The sequence below is a fragment of the Girardinichthys multiradiatus genome, chromosome 9 (assembly GCF_021462225.1).
Source record: "Girardinichthys multiradiatus isolate DD_20200921_A chromosome 9, DD_fGirMul_XY1, whole genome shotgun sequence".
Lineage (NCBI taxonomy): Eukaryota > Metazoa > Chordata > Actinopteri > Cyprinodontiformes > Goodeidae > Girardinichthys > Girardinichthys multiradiatus.
The window spans coordinates 23328052-23346606 of record NC_061802.1 but is presented as its reverse complement, the minus strand read 5'-3'; the positions used below and the strand labels follow the sequence as shown (position 1 = coordinate 23346606).

Below are 18555 nucleotides of genomic sequence, written 5' to 3'. Positions count from 1 at the left end.
ATGTCTTCTCCTTGTCTTAGAGTGCACTCTGAGTACAACTGTGGCTGCGTGTCAAGCAGTGACTCAGAAAAGCAGCAAGCACAAGGAGGAGGTCGGGGAGGTGGGGGTACATGACAGTGCAGTAGGTGCATGCTGCTGGACTTGGGCTGGGAAACATACAGCGAGTGTGGGACAGAGGGAACAGCAGCAAGAAGAGTGGGCAGAAGCATAGCTTCAGTACCTTCATGTATGCCCTGCATGTCCTTTCTCGTTTTTGAAGCTTTGTTTTTATCAAAAAAAAGATAAAAGAAGAACAGATGAGACAGGTAATTTGCACTAGATCAGTTGTTTGGATAAAAGATGGGTAGAAAACAAAGGCATGTCTGATATATGGATGTACAAACTTTTTAATAAATGAGTGGTGCAGCCACTCCCCATTGCCTTGTGCCACTGACCTGCTTCTGAAGAGGTCTAAGAATAAAAGTGCTGCGGCTAATATTCATTACATGATGTATTTCCTTCCCCACCAAGCTAACACATCACAAATAATTGATGCCACCATATTAAAGTAAAAACACAGTTAATGAAACATATATCTGCCTAACATTGTAACTCCTTTCTTTTTTAATCAGTGGCTAACATTCTGTACCATTATTTTTAAATTCTGGAAAGTCTTACAAATTTCTTATCTTGACTAAGTTGATCAATGACTTGCATTAATAAGGTTTGATTTTGGCAGTTAACGTGCTTTTCATCTATTCTCGAGAGAATAGATAAAACGATAGGCTTGGATTCTGATGTATCTGAGTTTTGATGGCCGTAGTTACCTTATTGAAGCTTCTTCCGGCAGAATCCTTCTCGCTTGGCCTATACTCCTGCAGCTGAGCATCGAGGATGTCCACCAGCTGCTCCATCAGACGCACAGAAGAGCTGACGTCTCCGGCGAAGATCGGGCCTTTGGTGTGCTTGGCTAACTCGTTGGCCAAGTTAGCTGCGTTTTCACCGCTGCGGATCTGCATGTGTATAGAGTGAATAATGAGTGCAAAGACAGAAAAAGACAGACTAGCTGGGCTCTTTTTAGCTCTGTTTATAACATCAATCACACTTGAATGAGCCCCTTCAGTACCACTTTTACTATATAGTCACTGTATATATAGTGTATAGTTTTGTTTATATACTATATAGTTTAATTTTTCATTCTGATATTCTTTTCTTTTCTGTTTGGTTTTGAAGACAAATGTGACATTTTAAGTATTTATCATTATGTATAAACCAGGGGTCTGCAACATCTTTAGGCTCTTTAGACCCTTCACAGAAGGTTTTATTAATGTGTGTTATTAAAACATATGTATATGCTGAAAGTGTTTTTACTCAACATATGCATATACATATAATGTTCACAACAGAATGACACTAAGGGTACATTGACTTTATGTGTGTTATTTTATTTCCTTAGATTGTTTTACCATTAGGCTACATAATTTGTGCCTATTTGATTTTCTTTAATACTGTTCGAGTCAAAAAAATGTTTATATTCTGTTTTTTTTTTTTTTTTGGAAAAGTCTTATTGGCCTTTTCTTAATAACATTTAATAGCATTTAAATAATATAGTTGTTCTTTGTAAAAACATTAAACCAAATAATTGTATATTAAATAAAACATGATAAGCTTTTTTTCAGAGGATTATATAGGTTTTGTGGCTCTAGACAAATGTGATTTAATTCGACAAGGGAAGGCTAATGCTTGGTGTAAACGATCGCAGCACGTAGGGGGTGGGTGCAATGGAGTTAAAATTTTATCACAATATGGTACTATTGTGATAACCATAAAAGTCATACTAAAAAAATATTAACATCTTTGCAGCCCTTTTTAGATAACTGTGTGACTGCATATCACAGCAATCATAGTGCCACAAATACTGCTCTTGAAAAAATATACCCATTTTGAAAAAGGATTATCCAGGACCCCAGGTACATCAATACATGTGATTTTAAGCACTAAACTGCACACAGTAACTGCATTTAATACAATTTTTGAATTTATGGATATTTATTGATGCTCTCATGGAACAAACAGCGGAGAAATAAAAAAAGTAAAACTCCTAACAATATAGCCAATTTTTGGAGTTTTCAAACATTATCATTTGAAATTTATTGTTGTCACAATAATTCTAAATTGTTATCATGATAAACATTTTTTCATGATAAACAATACAATGAATGCCCACCCCTAGCAGCCCGTAGTATTGATATATATGTATGTTTCTTGTATCATTTGTATATCTTGTCACGTTGCAGCCACAAGTTCTATGGTATTTTATGAAATAGACCAACAGTAAGTGCTGCATAATTATGAAGTGTGGAATCTGTTTGTATGTAGCCCCCCTTTCCCCTGATCCTACAAAATAAAATCCATTGCAACTGGGAGCTTTAGAGCAGCTTGACAACACAAAATTGTCAAGCTGTAAGTACTCGAGGGCCATATTTCATTTTAAAGTGATGTGATTTTTTATTTATTTATTATTATTATTACTGCATAATGTGCAGTGTTATTTATTTTTTACCTGCTAATCACTCTTTCTTTGAAAACCTGATATGTTACTTTTTTACTATGAAATTTAAAGGTACAAAAAATGTGATTCAGAAAAGGAAAATATGTTGTGCTGTACCTAACATTTGCTGCTGTAAGATTTTAATTTGTCAGTAAACAAGGGTTCCATCTGCATCAACAGCCTTTCCTGGCAGGCCAAATTAGTATAATTCTCAAAATGCAGTTAGGCAAAGCACAAAAGCAGTTTGGGGGCTGTTAAATTTGGCCTTTATGAAACAGTAAGAGCCATATGAATTCTTGTTTAAAGTTTACCATGATCCATGTATAGGACATAGCAAACATCTGGAGAAGTTGCTTTGGTCAATTTTGCTTTGGTCAAAATTGCTGCAAAGACCAGCAAGAAAAAGATGCTAAACATACAACTTGATTTACAATGGCATTGTTTATGTTAAAGTCTATTCTTGTGTTAGAAACACCAAGTCAAAGTATAGACCAAAATCCATCAGAAAATCTGTAGCATAACTTGATGATTGACATTCACTGTTGTTCTCCAGCCAATTTGCAGAAAAATTGCTTCTATACAGCATTGACTCAGGGAGGCTAAATAAAAATGTTTCATACTCTTTAGATTTTTTTTTTTTTAATTAAAACAACATTTTATTTTCCTTCCACTTCACAATTATGGACCATTTCATAGTGGTCTATTGTATAGTGGTATATTGTAAGTGTGTGGTTGTAACATGGCAAAATGTGAAAATGCCAAAATGGGTATGAGTATCTCTGTAATGCAATCTATGCTGTTTTTAACTAAGTCTACCTGACATAAAAATAAAGTTAACACACCTGTAATCTTTTAAAGATCACAGAAGCTGTTTTCAAGTAATTGTGACCCTGATTTACTACTCTAATTAATAGTGACAAAATTATTGTATTATCGTGTTTTAAGCAACAAATTTCACTTGTAAAAAGAACAGTGAAATATGCTAAAAACAAACCTTCTGGGCCAGCTGGTTGACCCAGTGGGAGGTACAGTTGCTAAGATCAGGGCCCTTTGGGTGCCAGTCCCCAGTGGAAAGAAGACATAAATAGGATGCCGTGCCTAGCAGGAAAAACAAGGAAAGACTAGTCAGGTTGAATCAACTCAAATCTCAGTTATTTTTTCCAAGATTTCATCCACAGGACAACAAAGAACAAAAACGTATCAAAGGATAAAACTATAAACTAGCAAAGTAGTCCTGCAAATCTAAGGTTTTCAATAGCTTAGAAAAAACCAAACAGTGTGCATATAAAATAAAGTACCACCCTGGTCTTGTTTTTATCTTCAAAAGCTTGCGAGCAATTTACAGTGGAATTGCTGAAGTATTCACACTCCGAACACCAATCACCAGTTTTATTTGTGGGCAAGATTGTTTTCTGGAAACATTTGCTACACTTTCTGCATGCTTTTGTTTCAAAGTGACGATTGTTTCCTGTCTTCTAATCAGTCCCGTGTCTGATGAAGTCTGAGCACGATTTCACACACAATCAAAGGAGGAATGAGTTCTCCATGTATGCTCAGTGGGAAACATGTGAGTCTGCTTTCTCTCCAGCACAGTCATTACACGTAACTTAATCAAATTTAGACATAGAATTGAAAAGCTAAATTGTTGTCACTTAGCTCAGTATTAATGTTCTTTGTAAATAAAAATACACTGGTATGCAGGAGTATCAGCCACATCTGCAAAACTCAGGGATGTTCTCTTGAGATGCTAAAGGTTGATCATACACAGCGTGGCCACATCTCTGTGGTGAGACAAAGCCCTGTTTACCTCGCGTTCCCTTCGGACAAGGTCTCTCCACCAACATGCCCCTCTGGGTCTGAGGCCACATTATGTCTCTCTTCTCGGCGGCTTTGCAGAAGCGCTCCGGTAAAGGGAAGGACTCCAGAGGCGGGGGAGAAGTTGTCTGTGGGATTACAGGCGGCGGCTTGGGTGCTCGCCTGCTGCCTTCCTTAAGCACTGTTGTGGTGGTGTTGGCCGCACCCCAGTGTGCTGTGGTTGTTGTAGTGACGGTCGTAGTTCTCTGAGGCTGCGTGGCTGTAATGACTTCTGACAGAGGCGGTGCTGTGCAGACAGATGGGGGGAGAAAGTATTATGATTTGGTTGAGCACTGACATTTGTCCTGTGCAGCTCAGCGGAGAAACCATTATCATCGGTGTGATTTATGAAGTGTGCTTTTGAGGAATTTTTACAAAATACAAAAGGAAAACATAATGCATGAAAATAACAACCAACAGGTGGAACTACCTGTTGGTAAGACCAGCGTGTTTTGTGGGACCGCTCAGATGTATAATGCACACAGTTTTAAAAGAACAATTGGATAGTTTAAGAGTTTGAGCCATTGCTCTATCTAGGGCTGCAATATCATCGCAATATCAGTGTGTAAAATAGTCATATTGCAAAGGACTATTTAAAGTGCAGTAACTTTTGCCTAAAATATTCCAAAGTGTTATGATCCTGCATTCTACATGCTAATGTAATATTTACCCAGTTTGACAGAGGCTTACAGCAACAGAAGCTCAGACTGGACACAAATCATATTGCCCAAAATGCTAAAGGTGACAGAGTGATTGAAGCCCAGATGAGAAAGACAGGAAAGAAGAAAATTGACATGCATAACAACTGATATGGTCCTTACCATTATTATCGCCATCTCAAGAATGTCTGATATTGTCCTGTCCTTTAGGTTAATACAGGGTGTTGCAAATGTATTGACACCCTTGAAATTATCCTTATCTTCTAACACAACAACTGTGAACATCATATATTTCATTGAAAATGTATATCATAGGCCAACACACAATAATGCATAATTGTGAAAGAGAAGGCAACTGATAAATGGTTTCAATGTTTCTTTTTAACAAATAAAAAGCTCAAAAGTGTGTTTTGTATAAGTTTTTTTCCCCCCTGAGTCAAAACTTTGTAGAGTCACTTTTAGCTTTGAGGTATGTGCCTGCCAGCTTTGCATGTCTAGAGACTGAAATCGTTGCCTGATCTTGTTTGCAAAATAACTTAAGCTTAGTCAGGCTAGTTGGAGAGCATTTTGAAAATCGATGTTAAAGTCTAACACAAATATAGTTTGATCTAAACTATTTCATTATAGCTATGTTTGCATGCTTGCGGTTGTTTTCTTGCTGGGAGGTGAACCTCCATTTGCAGCCTCTAGCAGGCCTTCCTCCAGGATTGCCCTGTAGTTAGTTCCATGCATCTTCCTGTCATCTTTGATCAGCTCCCCTGTCCCTGCTGAAGAAACCATCTCCAGAGCATGATGATACCACCACCATGTGTTACAGTTGAGATGGACTGGTGTTTTAACATAATGTGCAGTGTTAAAAATGTTTGATATTTTGTCTCATCTAACCTCAGCACTGTTTCCTTGTGTTTGCTATGTTCCCTACTTGGCTTGTGGCAAATTGCAAACATTAAGCCATTTCTTTCCGGCAATGGCCTTCTTTTTGCCACTCTTATATAGAGATTTGAGAAGTGCATTAGCACGTATCTTTTTAGAGATTTTCCCATCTGGGCTGTGCATGCCGGCAGATCCTACAGAGATAACATAAATCTCTTGGTTGCTTCTCAGACTGATACTCTCTGTACATGGCCTGCCATTTTCTGTGGAAGGCCATGTCTTCATAGGTATGCAGTTTTGCAATACTCTTAATTTTGGATGATGGATTGAACTTTGCTCTGTAAGTTGTTCAAAGCTTGGGATATTTAAACTTCTTTATTGCTTTATCTCTGACCTGTCTGGTGAGTCTTCATAATCGTGTTTCTTCACTAATGTTCTACAACACACCTGTGAGGCCTTCCCCAAACAGCTGAAATGACACTATGGTTTAATTACACAGGTGGTGTAATAGTAGTTAGAAATTATGAAAGGTCATTACAGTACTTTTCGAAGGTACTGTATCCCTTTTTTTTCTTAACATGTAATGCTTGCATATTGTATTGCTTCCGGTATATTTTGGTTACTGCTTATTCAGGTTGCTGAGTCTAAAGAGAACAAGACAGTAATTAGAGCAACATCCTTTTGACAATCATTCTTGCCTGGAAGAGTTTGTGGCACAGCTAATTACATTTCACTAGAGCAGTACCAACCTGTGTGTATAGCCACAGTTGCCAGCATGTTCAGTTTACTGTTATTTCTCTCAACCACTCATACTCTGTTATACACTGACTATGTCGTAACTCATGCAACCCCCGGGCAAAACCAATATGTCTTAGTCTAAGGAAAAAAAAGGAAATAGTGCACATCATAACATCAGCCACTAAGGAAACGTATTTTATGAGATATATTGTAGCAGAGCGAGTAAGTCCATATTTACATTTTAAAGAAGTCAAATATAAGGAAGTTTATAGATGAAATGTTGATAACTTCCTGATATGAATCCATTCCACTTCAACAAATGCTAAACAAAACCATATTCCCCTGTCAAAGATATTTGTTGTGTGAATTTAAAAAGGATAAGCTCCATCAAGTCAAGGAGGTCTGACTGGAATGTGGTGTGCATAGTGAATCTAATCGTGTTTGAGCACTTTGATTTCCTCCATTAGGCTGCCTGTAGAGCATGCAGAGAAAGTGAAGAGGTGCTGTTACACTGCTTGAGTTGAACACAGTTGTTCTCAGTAGTTTCACGCAGCAGCGGTGAAAACACGGATAAGAGAGAGCCACAGTTAGGGAAAGACAGCTGGGATTCACAGGCGGATCTAGGACGAGGGCAAATGAAAGGGGTTGGTAGGAAAAAAAATAAAAAATAGAGGCGCACAGAGGCAGAGGATGATGACAGAAAAATTTAGAAACAATACATTCTCGCTCACTAAGGAATTGACAATTTCTGTCTTTGGGTGGATTGCAGGAGAGGCAACCAGACCCCAGGTGACAACACTTCCATATCTGTTGCCTCTATTGGATAATAGGTCTCGCTGATAGCAACCCCCAATCTCCCACTAGTGCACACACCCCACCCCTGCTACTATCACCATAGGCCCCACGGTGTGGATGAAAGGCTTCAGCACAGTTGAGCTGAAGGGAAGTCGCCTTTGAGGCTCTCGGCTACCTGTGGCGAATTAGGCTCTATTGACCAGAGGAGATGATTCTGTGTGCTCCCTCCTGTTGTGGGCTCAAGAACCACACAAACACACACACAGACAAACACAAGCAGGAGGACATGAAGTTGTACACAGAGAACTGGTGGTTTTGACTGAGAGATGAAGGCAGATTTGGCTGGCTGACTTCACCTCAGTCTCCTTGTCTTTTTGTCCCTCTTCCCTTTGCTGCATCCTTTTACTCAACACAGTGAAACGCTCAACAATAAAGCCTGTGACAGTGACTGAGAGACAACCTGTCCTTACTGCCGTTTTGGCACAGCATTTAGCTGGAACAAATACTTGTATCTGCAACACACCTAAACTGCTTCTGTGCTCTAACTCTTTAATTTTTATAGCTCACAGCAGTAAAAGCAACAGCAATCCAAAATAACATTTGTAAAATTTTTGCATAAATTTAGATTGTTTTATGATACTTGTGTCAGCAGAGCGGATCAGTCAATATTATTTTTTTAAAAACATCTATGTGGAAGTTGTTTGGCAAAGTTTCAGAAGATCTTCAAGAATCTGTGAGGCTCTTTAAAGGTTTCCTGTTTCCAAAGTATGAACGATAAGATCTCAGACTCCATGGGTCGTGGGGTATTGGAATTTAGAACCCTGACAGAAATAAAGTTAAAATGTGAAGTACTGTTTGCCAGCATGATTTAAGAGCTTACAGCTACAGCCAATTTATCAGTGAGGCATCTACTGTAATCCAAATGCATTCCTACAGCATGTCAGCTAACAACTGCATTTTGTCTACACACTCATTCAACATGGCTGCTTTTTGTGGCCCCAAGGGATATCTGGTTTTATTGGTCTGTTTACAACCTGTACAAATAAATGTCTTTGAAGTTTTGGGCTTTTGTTTATTTTCTATCTGCTATCAGCATTGGAACTGAAGAGATAATTAATGTTAGCATTATTAATGAGTTAGCATGAAGCTAAAAGTCAGGCAAAAGCAATAATGAGGATTAACATTACAATTGCACTAAATACCTTTGGATAAAGTTTGCAGAGGGATCGAAAATGTCTGCAATGCATAACATTAGAAAAAAAAAAAAAAAAAAAAAACATTTGTTCTTACATTTTGCTGAGATTTTAGCGAAAGCTGTACAAAGTAAGAGTTGCAAAGTTCCCCTACTCCACCTGTTGCTGAGCACAGCCAATGAGCTGGTGGAGAGCAGGCTGCTACATTTTTACACAATGAAGAGAAATGTAGCTGGTGGCAAAAAGAAACAGGAAGGTCATAGAAACTAAAGGTGACAAATATCACTCTTATTAAGCTAATGCTGTCTTAACACTGCAGGTAGCAAGAATGGAGCAACTTGCCTGACTAATTCATCGGCTAATAGTAGCTTGTTATGGAAAAATAGCAAAACAAGTATAATATTCTGCGTATGCCTGCATATTTGAAAATGTGCTCAGTGGTCAGTCTTTGCTATAAGTGCAGAAGGTGAAGTTTCTAGGTTTCTTGTTCACCACTGAGGATAGGAGGAAACAGAAGCCAGATGGACACATTGGGGCATTGCCTGCCATGGTAAAGAAAGAGGTAAGTCAAAAACCAAAGCTTTTGATTTACCAGTCCGTCTGCATTCCGACTTTTCACTTTAGTTTTCAGTGTTTGTTGTGACTGAAAGAAGTACCAGATAAAAGGGGCTGAAAGGAGTTTCCAAAGTAGGATGATCAGACCCAGCCTTTATGTAAGGAACTCTGTATAGAATGTAGTGAACTGAGTTGGTGCAGGCTTCTGATGAGGTTTTCTGATGGGAACCTACCTTTGGAGGTTTTCAAGAAAAGAACTCTCAGGGTACACAAGGACACACTGTAAAGACAAAATACTATAGATGGGATTATTGTAAATATTTTAATAACTTATCTTGGCCTTGCAGGAATAATTGTTGCTTTCTATTTTAAATAAAAACTGGTATGAGAAACTCATACTGGCATATACCTATAAATGAGTTAAATAAAATTGTGCTTACCTTGCAAAAACAGGCTTATATAGGTCTACGTTACAGCTGGAAACAGCTGTGCTATGAAGAGCCTCATTAATGAGGAATAATATGAGGCAGACACATTAGATGAAAGGGCTACTATAATCCTGTCGATGGGGTTTTCATGTCATGTTTACGATGCAACATAATCCTCTTTCCCGTGTAAAAAAAAGCTAATTTGAATGTAGGCGATTCTTCCTATTGAGATTTGGACATTAACAATGCAAGCCTCTCTGACCACTGATTTTATTGTGTGTCTGGTATGTTAGCTCGCATTTCTGCTAACTACACAATAATCTGATTACCTTCATGCTATAGCTTGGTTCAATTTAATCCAGTAAAAGCAGGAAGGAGGAACCTAAGGTATTAAAAATGGTCACTCAACTCACCGAGAGGTCCAAGTGGGTATGTTTATAAGTAGATACTGTGAAGGATAGGCATTGATCTCTAAGCAATACAGCAGAGGTCTTTTTGTCTGATTCATAACATCTTGTCTTCTACTGCAGCATTAGACGTCCGACACCACAAGATGAATTGCTAGTACAATATTCCTTTGATAACAACAAAAGAAGTGAATTTCACTGTTTGGACTATATGCAGCAAAAACCAGGACAGGATTCTTGATTATTATATCTTCGCTGAGCTCGGCCCAAGGGGAAGCTTCAATTGGCTGTCACAGAGTGTGAGTGCATAGATTCATATTCTCCAAAGTACAGCCAATAGTCAGGATAGGTTTATTCGCAACGTCTTTGTGTAATTCGATGCCCACACACTGTTGCACTTCTTGGTAGTTCTGTTATTACCACGGGGGTTACAGGTCTGGGATCGATGACAGAAAATGAGATAGGAATCAAAGAGAAGAGTGTGTCAAGTGTTGTCAGAGCATATGCATACATGTACAGTAAGAACTTAGAAGCACTGAGAGAAACACACTCGCACACACAATCCCCATGCTTACATGGAGCCTAGATGAGACTTTATCAGGATTGAGTACTTATGTCAGGGTGACAAATGGAAAATGACAGCATGTGTGTCTGTTATAGTATGTCTAATGGCTTTACTGACTCTGGATGGTTGTTCATCAGGGTAATGTTTCAGGCACATTATCAGGTGCTGTTTATCTTGTGACGGGAGGAAATTGTAAGGGAAGACACAACAAAAAATGTAAAAGAAACTTTCCATCTTCTTTCTCACTTTTACTTTTCTCTGTGCTCTTACACAATAACTTTATACTGATATTAGATTAGTTTTCATGAGAAATCTACCTCCCTGCTTACATATCTATGAAAAAAAATCTTTTAGGCTATGGTAAAATACTTTTTCTATCTCTCTCATTTTTACCGTATGGACATTTTTGAAAAATTAAATTGTGGAAGACTTGCAGATGTTAGCAACCCAGTGGATCACCAGACAATTCAGGGTCTTTTTCTACCTTCCAAATGTGTTTGGACGTCAAGAAAATATAAATTAGACCTTAGCATAAACAGATGATTTTCAGCTTAACTTTCTCTGAACGGTGATCAACCAGTCAGAAACTCTAACATCCAATGTTTTTCCAATTAGGGAATGCACTCATGCATTCATGAGCACTTTTGTTGACAACACTCATCAGTGTGGACACCAACACTTACTGGAGATAACAGGAAGGCTAAACGAGGTATAGCACCATTGCTTGTATTTATTCTTCTGAGCGTTCCATCTCTGTTATAGAACATGCTGTACTTGTGAATGTTGTTAGCCATTTGGAAAATCAGAGTAAGGCAATATATCTTAAGTCCCTGGAAAATACACAAGGAAACTACTGTTTTAGGAATGCTAGCTGCTCTAACCATGCTTACCAATAATATATGATCCTAAAGAACAAAAAGTCTGAAAATTATTTATTTTCTTTCTTTTAGAATATTAGTAATAATATATTTTTTTTTTCAGAAACTGTGATCTGAAACATGCATCTGCTCCTAATGTAAATAATAAATGAGCCCTTAAAGCAGTAAGCAAAAAGTATTTTAAATGCGGTTTCCATGTTATGGTTCTTAAATGTCAAGTACGAATTTGGCCAAAATTGTAATTAGCCATTTAAAGCTTTATAAAAAATGGAAACTGGAAGTCAGTCGCAAAATATAGAGCATCTTTAAAGCAAAAGAGTAAAAAATAATTTTGAGTCATTTAACAAAGACGATAGCAGAAACAAGGACTTGATCATCCAAAAAGTGTAAATAACTGTTAAATTGACTGAAACACCACTGTTTCAATTAATCTCCCCTGAAAGCAACCTGGATTCATCAAAGCTCATAAGGAAATTGAGCTGTTATTGACTTTGAAATAGTGTAATGAGTTATGTCAAGTTTGTGATGCATTTGATATCTACCAATAATAAGAAAAACACACACAAAATAAATTGGATTACGTGTCTTTCACTATGTGTTGCAGGTGTAGCTGAGAAAGGAAACAAGGCATATCATTGCTGGTGTATCAGCAGTAAATATGAAGAAAGCCGAGAGAAAATTCACATAATTTCCCAGGAGCTGTGGCCTTGTGAAGTGTGTTCAATACACATCCATGTGTTAGGAAACAAAACCTAATAGCTGGATTATGTTATTTACAGCTGCTTCCAACATTTTGCTTTGTGACAGTGCCAGTGCATCGATTCATATGGACAGAGGCAAGGCAGTGCACTCCACTTATACCCACACAACTGCAAACATATAAACATTCATATATAGCTCCACAGACAAAATAACACAAAGGTAAAGGAAACGGACACAGCAGCTGCCAGACAATTTTTTTTTTCTCTCCTTCCAGCTTTCTGAAACAGTACGTGCCACAAATTTCAAGTATTAACTTAAAATGTGCCAAGCAGACTAAAAATGTGACGCAGTGCACGATGGAGGGTGGTCACCCAGATACAGACGTAGAAAGGAGAACTCAGGCACACATCTGAGGAGCTGGAAAATACATAAGCATGTGTGCACACAAAAGCATAGCTGTGTAGAACAAAAAACACGCTAATCCACATATGCACAGATTAGAGAAACACAGACTTCCAGAAACACAATAATCAGACTGTGTTAAATAAATCTCCTCAAAGGCGTGTGTCAGGCAGTGATGGGGGACCATTGTGATGTCTGAGTAATAATTCTTTTAATACGCCTTGTTTCACAGTCTGACTGTAATCAAACAAGAGACTGTGGATCCCCTTGGCTATAGGGCTCAGTGTAACTATAATCACCACCTTATTCTCCCTTTCTCCAGTTTTATGTAAAAAAAAACTCTTTATGACATTTTAAATAATAATCCCAGGTTTTCTGTTGCTTGAATACTTGTCTATTGTCAGTGGGTATCTTTTAACAGCACTCTGTACAGCAGTTTAACTTCAGCAGTTGACACATTGCAAGGAAAGAGATTACAAGCAGCTTGGGCTTTTGATAAAACATCATGTGTGTTTGGGAAAGAGGTGTGAAATGGCCTTTCTTGTCTGGCACTACCAACTGACCATAATGTTTTACGCTGGAGAAGCAGCAAAGATTATATTTCAGAGAAAAGAGGTCATGGACTGGGGTTAAGTACTGAAAAGCCTTCTGTTGCACGTGGCCATGGGCTGGCATGAGATTCTAACTGATAACTTTGTGCAAAAATACTACATTGCCATATTGACACAAAGATTTAAAGCAAAATTGCAAACTACAATCCACACGGCTTTTATTTGAAACAGTTTGCCGAATAGTTTTAAAAGAGCGTTACCCTAAGAAGAGTGATAGGAGGCATTACTTTAGTGACCACACTAAACACTGAATTCTGAATAACACTGTCCTTTGCAACTAAAAATATTCCCAAACAGCTTTTATAAAAACATCTGCTGTTAATTACAGGGAACAATTTGTATGCAAATGTTAAAATCTGGAAAAAATCAGTCAAAATGCCAGCATGTCAGCAAATTCAGCAGAACCTCAGAGACATATGGAAAACTTTGTTAAAGAGGGTGACATTCAACATGGCAATTTTTAAATTGTTTTCAGATTGGCCTTGTAGGAAACTGCATCTTTTTGGGTTGTGCAATCCATTTTTCCCATTTATGTGAAAGGGACGAAGTTCAGCTGAGGATTCCTATTTTTGTTTCCTTGTCACTGGTCAGGATGTTAATAATTTAGGTACCTTTAATAAATAAGGTATTATTATTACACTTTGAATATATCTTCCTTTCTCTTTCAACTTTTAGCAGAAATAAAATAGTAAAATAAAAACATGTTTCTTTCCTTTGCCTATCTAGATTTATGCTCTGCTATGGCTGCATAATGTTTAGAAAAGATCACTTGTCGATATTATTGTTAAATATTACAATGGCAGCATCGACAGCAATCGACCCGTATTCTGTTACTCTTTTTCCATCATCATAGTGTCCTAACAACTCTTCTAGAGTTTTAGGTTGTCAAACATTACATTATATATCAAAATGATTAAATAAGTTTGGTCTAGGTTTTTTGGTTGGTGCAGTTAATTACAATTGGAGCCATTTGACAGAAGGTTAGATTAAGAATTAAGAATTTGCACTGAAATTGAAAGCTGAATATATTTTCCTTATCAGAATGACCGAGTCATGTAAAAATATATGCCTTTAAACCAAGAGGAAGGATATCACACAGTATATCTGTTTTGAAAAATAAATCCTTGCTAGACAAAAAAACTTCTCTAGCACTTGAAACATTATTTCTGAATGTTAAACGTATGCAGTGTGATCCCTGATCTACATTTGCATGATGATCATCTCTGTCCTGTTGTGTATTTATAGTTTCCCAGGAGCCAGAACTTGGGATTTACTTAAATCCAGTCACTTAGTGTGCACCGCTCCCACCAGGCTTTATTTGAGTAGTCTAGCTGTGGTTTTACCTCGACTTCAAGATATATTCAGGAGAAATACATGCATATATACATGCATGCATATATATCTATATATACAGTACATGTAGATATACAAGGGTTGGACAATGAAACTGAAACACCTGTCATTTTAATGTGGGAGGTTTCATGGCTAAATTGGACCAGCCTGGTAGCCAGTCTTCATTGATTGCACATTGCACTAGTAAGAGCAGAGTGTGAAGGTTCAATTAGCAGGGTAAGAGCACAGTTTTGCTCAAAATATTGAAATGCACACAACATTATGGGTGACATACCAGAGTTCAAAAGAGGACAAATTGTTGGTGCACGTCTTCATGGCGCATCTGTGACCAAGACAGCAAGTCTTTGTGATGTATCAAGAGCCACGGTATCCAGGGTAATGTCAGCATACCACCAAGAAGGACGAACCACATCCAACATGATTAACTGTGGATGCAAGAGGAAGCTGTCTGAAAGGGATGTTCAGGTGCTAACCCGGATTGTATCCAAAAAACATAAAACCATGGCTGCCCAAATTACGGCAGAATTAAATGTGCACCTCAACTCTCCTGTTTCCACCAGAACTGTCCGTCGGGAGCTCCACAGGGTCAATATACACGGCCGGGCTGCTATAGCCACACCTTTGGTCACTCATACAAATGCCAAACGTCGGTTTCAATGGTGCAAGGAGCGCAAATCTTGGGCTGTGGACAATGTGAAACATGTATTGTTCTCTGATGAGTCCACCTTTACTGTTTTTCCCACATCCGGGAGAGTTACGGTGTGAAGAAGCCCCAAAGAAGTGTACCACCCAGACTGTTGCATGCCCTGAGTGAAGCATGGGGGTGGATCAGTGATGGTTTGGGAGGAGCGAGTCAGGAAACGTTTTCCTCCACCAGTATCACCTAGTGACCTGGCCACTATCCTGCAAGAAGAATGGCTTAAAATCCCTCTGACCACTGTGCAGGACTTGTATATGTCATTTCCAAGATGAATTGACGCTGTATTGGCCGCAAAAGGAGGCCCTACACCATACTAATGGTTTTAGACTACTATTGTGGTCTAAAACCAGGTGTTTCAGTTTCATTGTCCAACCCCTGTATATGTCTCTGTGTTGGCCTGCGATGGATTGGCAACCTGTCCAGGGTGTAACCCGACTCTCGCCCGTAGATTGCTGGAGATAGGCACCCGCTCCCTCGTGACCCACTATGAAATAAGCGGTATAGAAAATGAATGAGTTTACAATTTTTTGTTTGCTACATATTATCATATAGCGCTAGCCCAGCGGTAGAGCACACGGCCCATGCATAGAGAGACACCCTGGCCAGGCCAACCAAAGCTGTATGTCCTCCCCCTCTCTTTACCCCATTTCCTGTCTGCCTACTTTCAAGCAATTACAAAATAAAGGCCACTAGTGCTGCAAAGTAAATCTTTAAAAACAAAACATACGCATTTGCAATATAAATGGACCTAAGCTTATTTGCGCAAATTGTCACACTTCTTCTGACAGTGGTGCTCCAATAAAAAGACACCCTCATTAGCTGATGAGGCAAACACAAAAGCCCTGTTTGGCAATACTCTTGCAGACTGACAGGAAAAAATATATATATATATATATATGCAGAACGATGCCAAATGCTAGCTATAGTAATGCTTCAAGGTAAAGCCATGACAATGATGACTGAGATCAACCTGAAAAGGTCAGGAAAGCTCCTGTATCTGCAACGGTGAAGTAGTAAACCTCCTGGACCACATAAGTTAACGCTATGTGTTAAATATTAGCTTCACGGACACAGACAGCCTAATGACAGTGTTCTGTCGGTCTGAGCTCAAATGACGAGATGCGCTTCCAGCTGCTGCTGCTGCATACATTTGCATGGATCGGTTTCTGGTTTACACTGTAAAAATATGTTTTGTGTGAGTCAGATCAAATTTTGTCTTGAAACATAATTTATTTTAGAATAAAATGATCCTTTATGTGTACCTCAGTAGTAAAACCTATTGGATTAACATCAAAATGGCAGGCAATTAAAAGCATAGAGGGCCACACAAATAAAATAAACCATTATAATAGAAGAAAATAAATGCGACTGAATCAAAGGTACATACTTACATAGGGGATATTTACACTTATACTAAGTGTTATCTTGTCTACTGTTTTGCCAAACAGGTGAGTGGCAAATATTGACTCGTATTATAGCATAAACAAGGGATAAACTGTCCCCTATTTACTGGTTTCCCCTTGGTGAAGGAAGTTGAGATATTGTCATATTGTAATTTATCGTATTTTTTATCTTAACTGGAAAGAACCCTGTACCTTCAAAAAATGTTAGACACTTGACTGGCCGGCACCTCAACCTTCTAGAACACATATGGGATAAATTAGAGAGGAGGCTGCAATTCTGGTTTTCTCATTTAACTATGAACACACTCTGAAACCTTGTGCAAGATGTTTACAGAATAGTTAAAGTTGCTATTGCAGGCAACATTGGGTCCATTAACAAACTTGACCTTATAGATTAAAACTAGGATATCATCAAAGTTCATGCACATCTAAAAGTAGACAGACAAATACTTTTGGTAATATTGTGTGTATATATTGCTGTCCAACTCTCTATCTTTCTCTCTCTCTCTCTCTAGACATATAGATATGTATGTATGTATATATAAATGTGTATATATATATATATATATATATATATATATGCAGACTTGAACAGAAATTTGTATTTTATTGTGTTGTTAGCCGATCAAAGGAGGGCATAATGCATAATGAAAACATGTCTACTAGTAAACATAAGGTAAACCGAAGCCGAAAACTGATCGCAGTGGTGAGGTAATGTCAGAGAGAAATAATAGATGAAAGCAGACAGAGACAGAAACCATAGCATGGGGAGGACAAGCAAACAAAAACAAAAAGGGTGATTTTTCACATCGATAACCTCTCCTTTCACACTGCTGTGTCCACTTGGGCAGCTGACGGGGGCTTAGGGTGAAGTGGGGATTGTTGCTCAGGCAAACAAACAAATTGGCTGTTTTTAACACATCCTGGACCCTGGTGCTGTATGCCTAGTTGTCATTTTACCTGAGCATATCAAATGGATGTGAAAGTCAAATGCTGACTTTGATTTTACAAAAGAAGTGAAAGTGGTTATCATCCATTGGTGTGTGGACTAAGGATTTAAAGCCTTGTGTTTGAGAGTGCAACTGTTGCTGATTAGGCTACTTTGAAGAAGAAGTAATTGGCAGCAGATGAATTATAGATTCTGTATATAAGACAATTAATGAATGTAGAAATTAAGCATTTGCTATTTTTGCCATTGCTGTAATTGTTATTATTTTTTGCAACTAATCAGAATTAAAGAGACATGGAATTATGTCCACAACTACAAAATCTTTAAATTAAACAAAATAACTTTTATGTGGAAGCTCTTAATCAACATGCCCTAGCTGGTTCTTACGAAAAAGTTGTTTTTTCCCCCTAAACTACTGCGGACTATGAAAAGTGGTTACAGTGAAAGACGGCGGCATAACAAAGTCTCACCATCTCTGCACTAAAAATAGGAAAACCAACTAAAGTGTTACTGTAGTAGACATCCTTGTTTTTGGATAAACACACATGAGATCATTGCAATAGGCCTAAATGAAGCTTTGAGATAAGAGGACCGCATGGTTTCCATGACAACAGACAGTGGTGCTTATGTCAGTTAACTCCTGAATAACAACTGTGCAACGTTAAGTTACCATTCACGTGTCTGCAGCTGCCTCTTGTGCTCTAACCTCTTGATTTGTGGTTATACTGCTAGCTTCCCCATCCCCTTTAAATCAGCTTTTTATTTTCAGTTTAAATAATTTCTGTTTAGAATGTAAACATACCTGTAATATCATTAGTTATCCCTTTTTTCATTCCTGTTGGCAACAACTGTGGCCTATTTTTAAGTTTTTTAAGTTTTAAAGTTTTTACTTTTAAGTTTATTTTTAATTTTGGTCTGACAAACCATGTTTGATTTACCTCAAAACACGTAGATTGTTTT

General features: G+C 38.1%; 1 protein-coding gene across 1 annotated transcript in view; it reads right to left on the bottom strand.

The window, feature by feature from the left end:
* The window catches only part of adgrl2a (adhesion G protein-coupled receptor L2a), a 155454-nt gene that overhangs the window by 38339 nt on the left and 98560 nt on the right, over window positions 1–18555 (bottom strand). Inside the window, exons 8-11 of the mRNA XM_047374519.1 lie at window positions 4338–4631; window positions 3525–3628; window positions 807–992; window positions 221–259 (exon numbers count right to left, since the gene is read on the bottom strand). Of these exons, the coding sequence (XP_047230475.1) occupies window positions 221–259; window positions 807–992; window positions 3525–3628; window positions 4338–4631 (623 nt within the window). The remainder of the gene's footprint in view (window positions 1–220; window positions 260–806; window positions 993–3524; window positions 3629–4337; window positions 4632–18555) is intronic.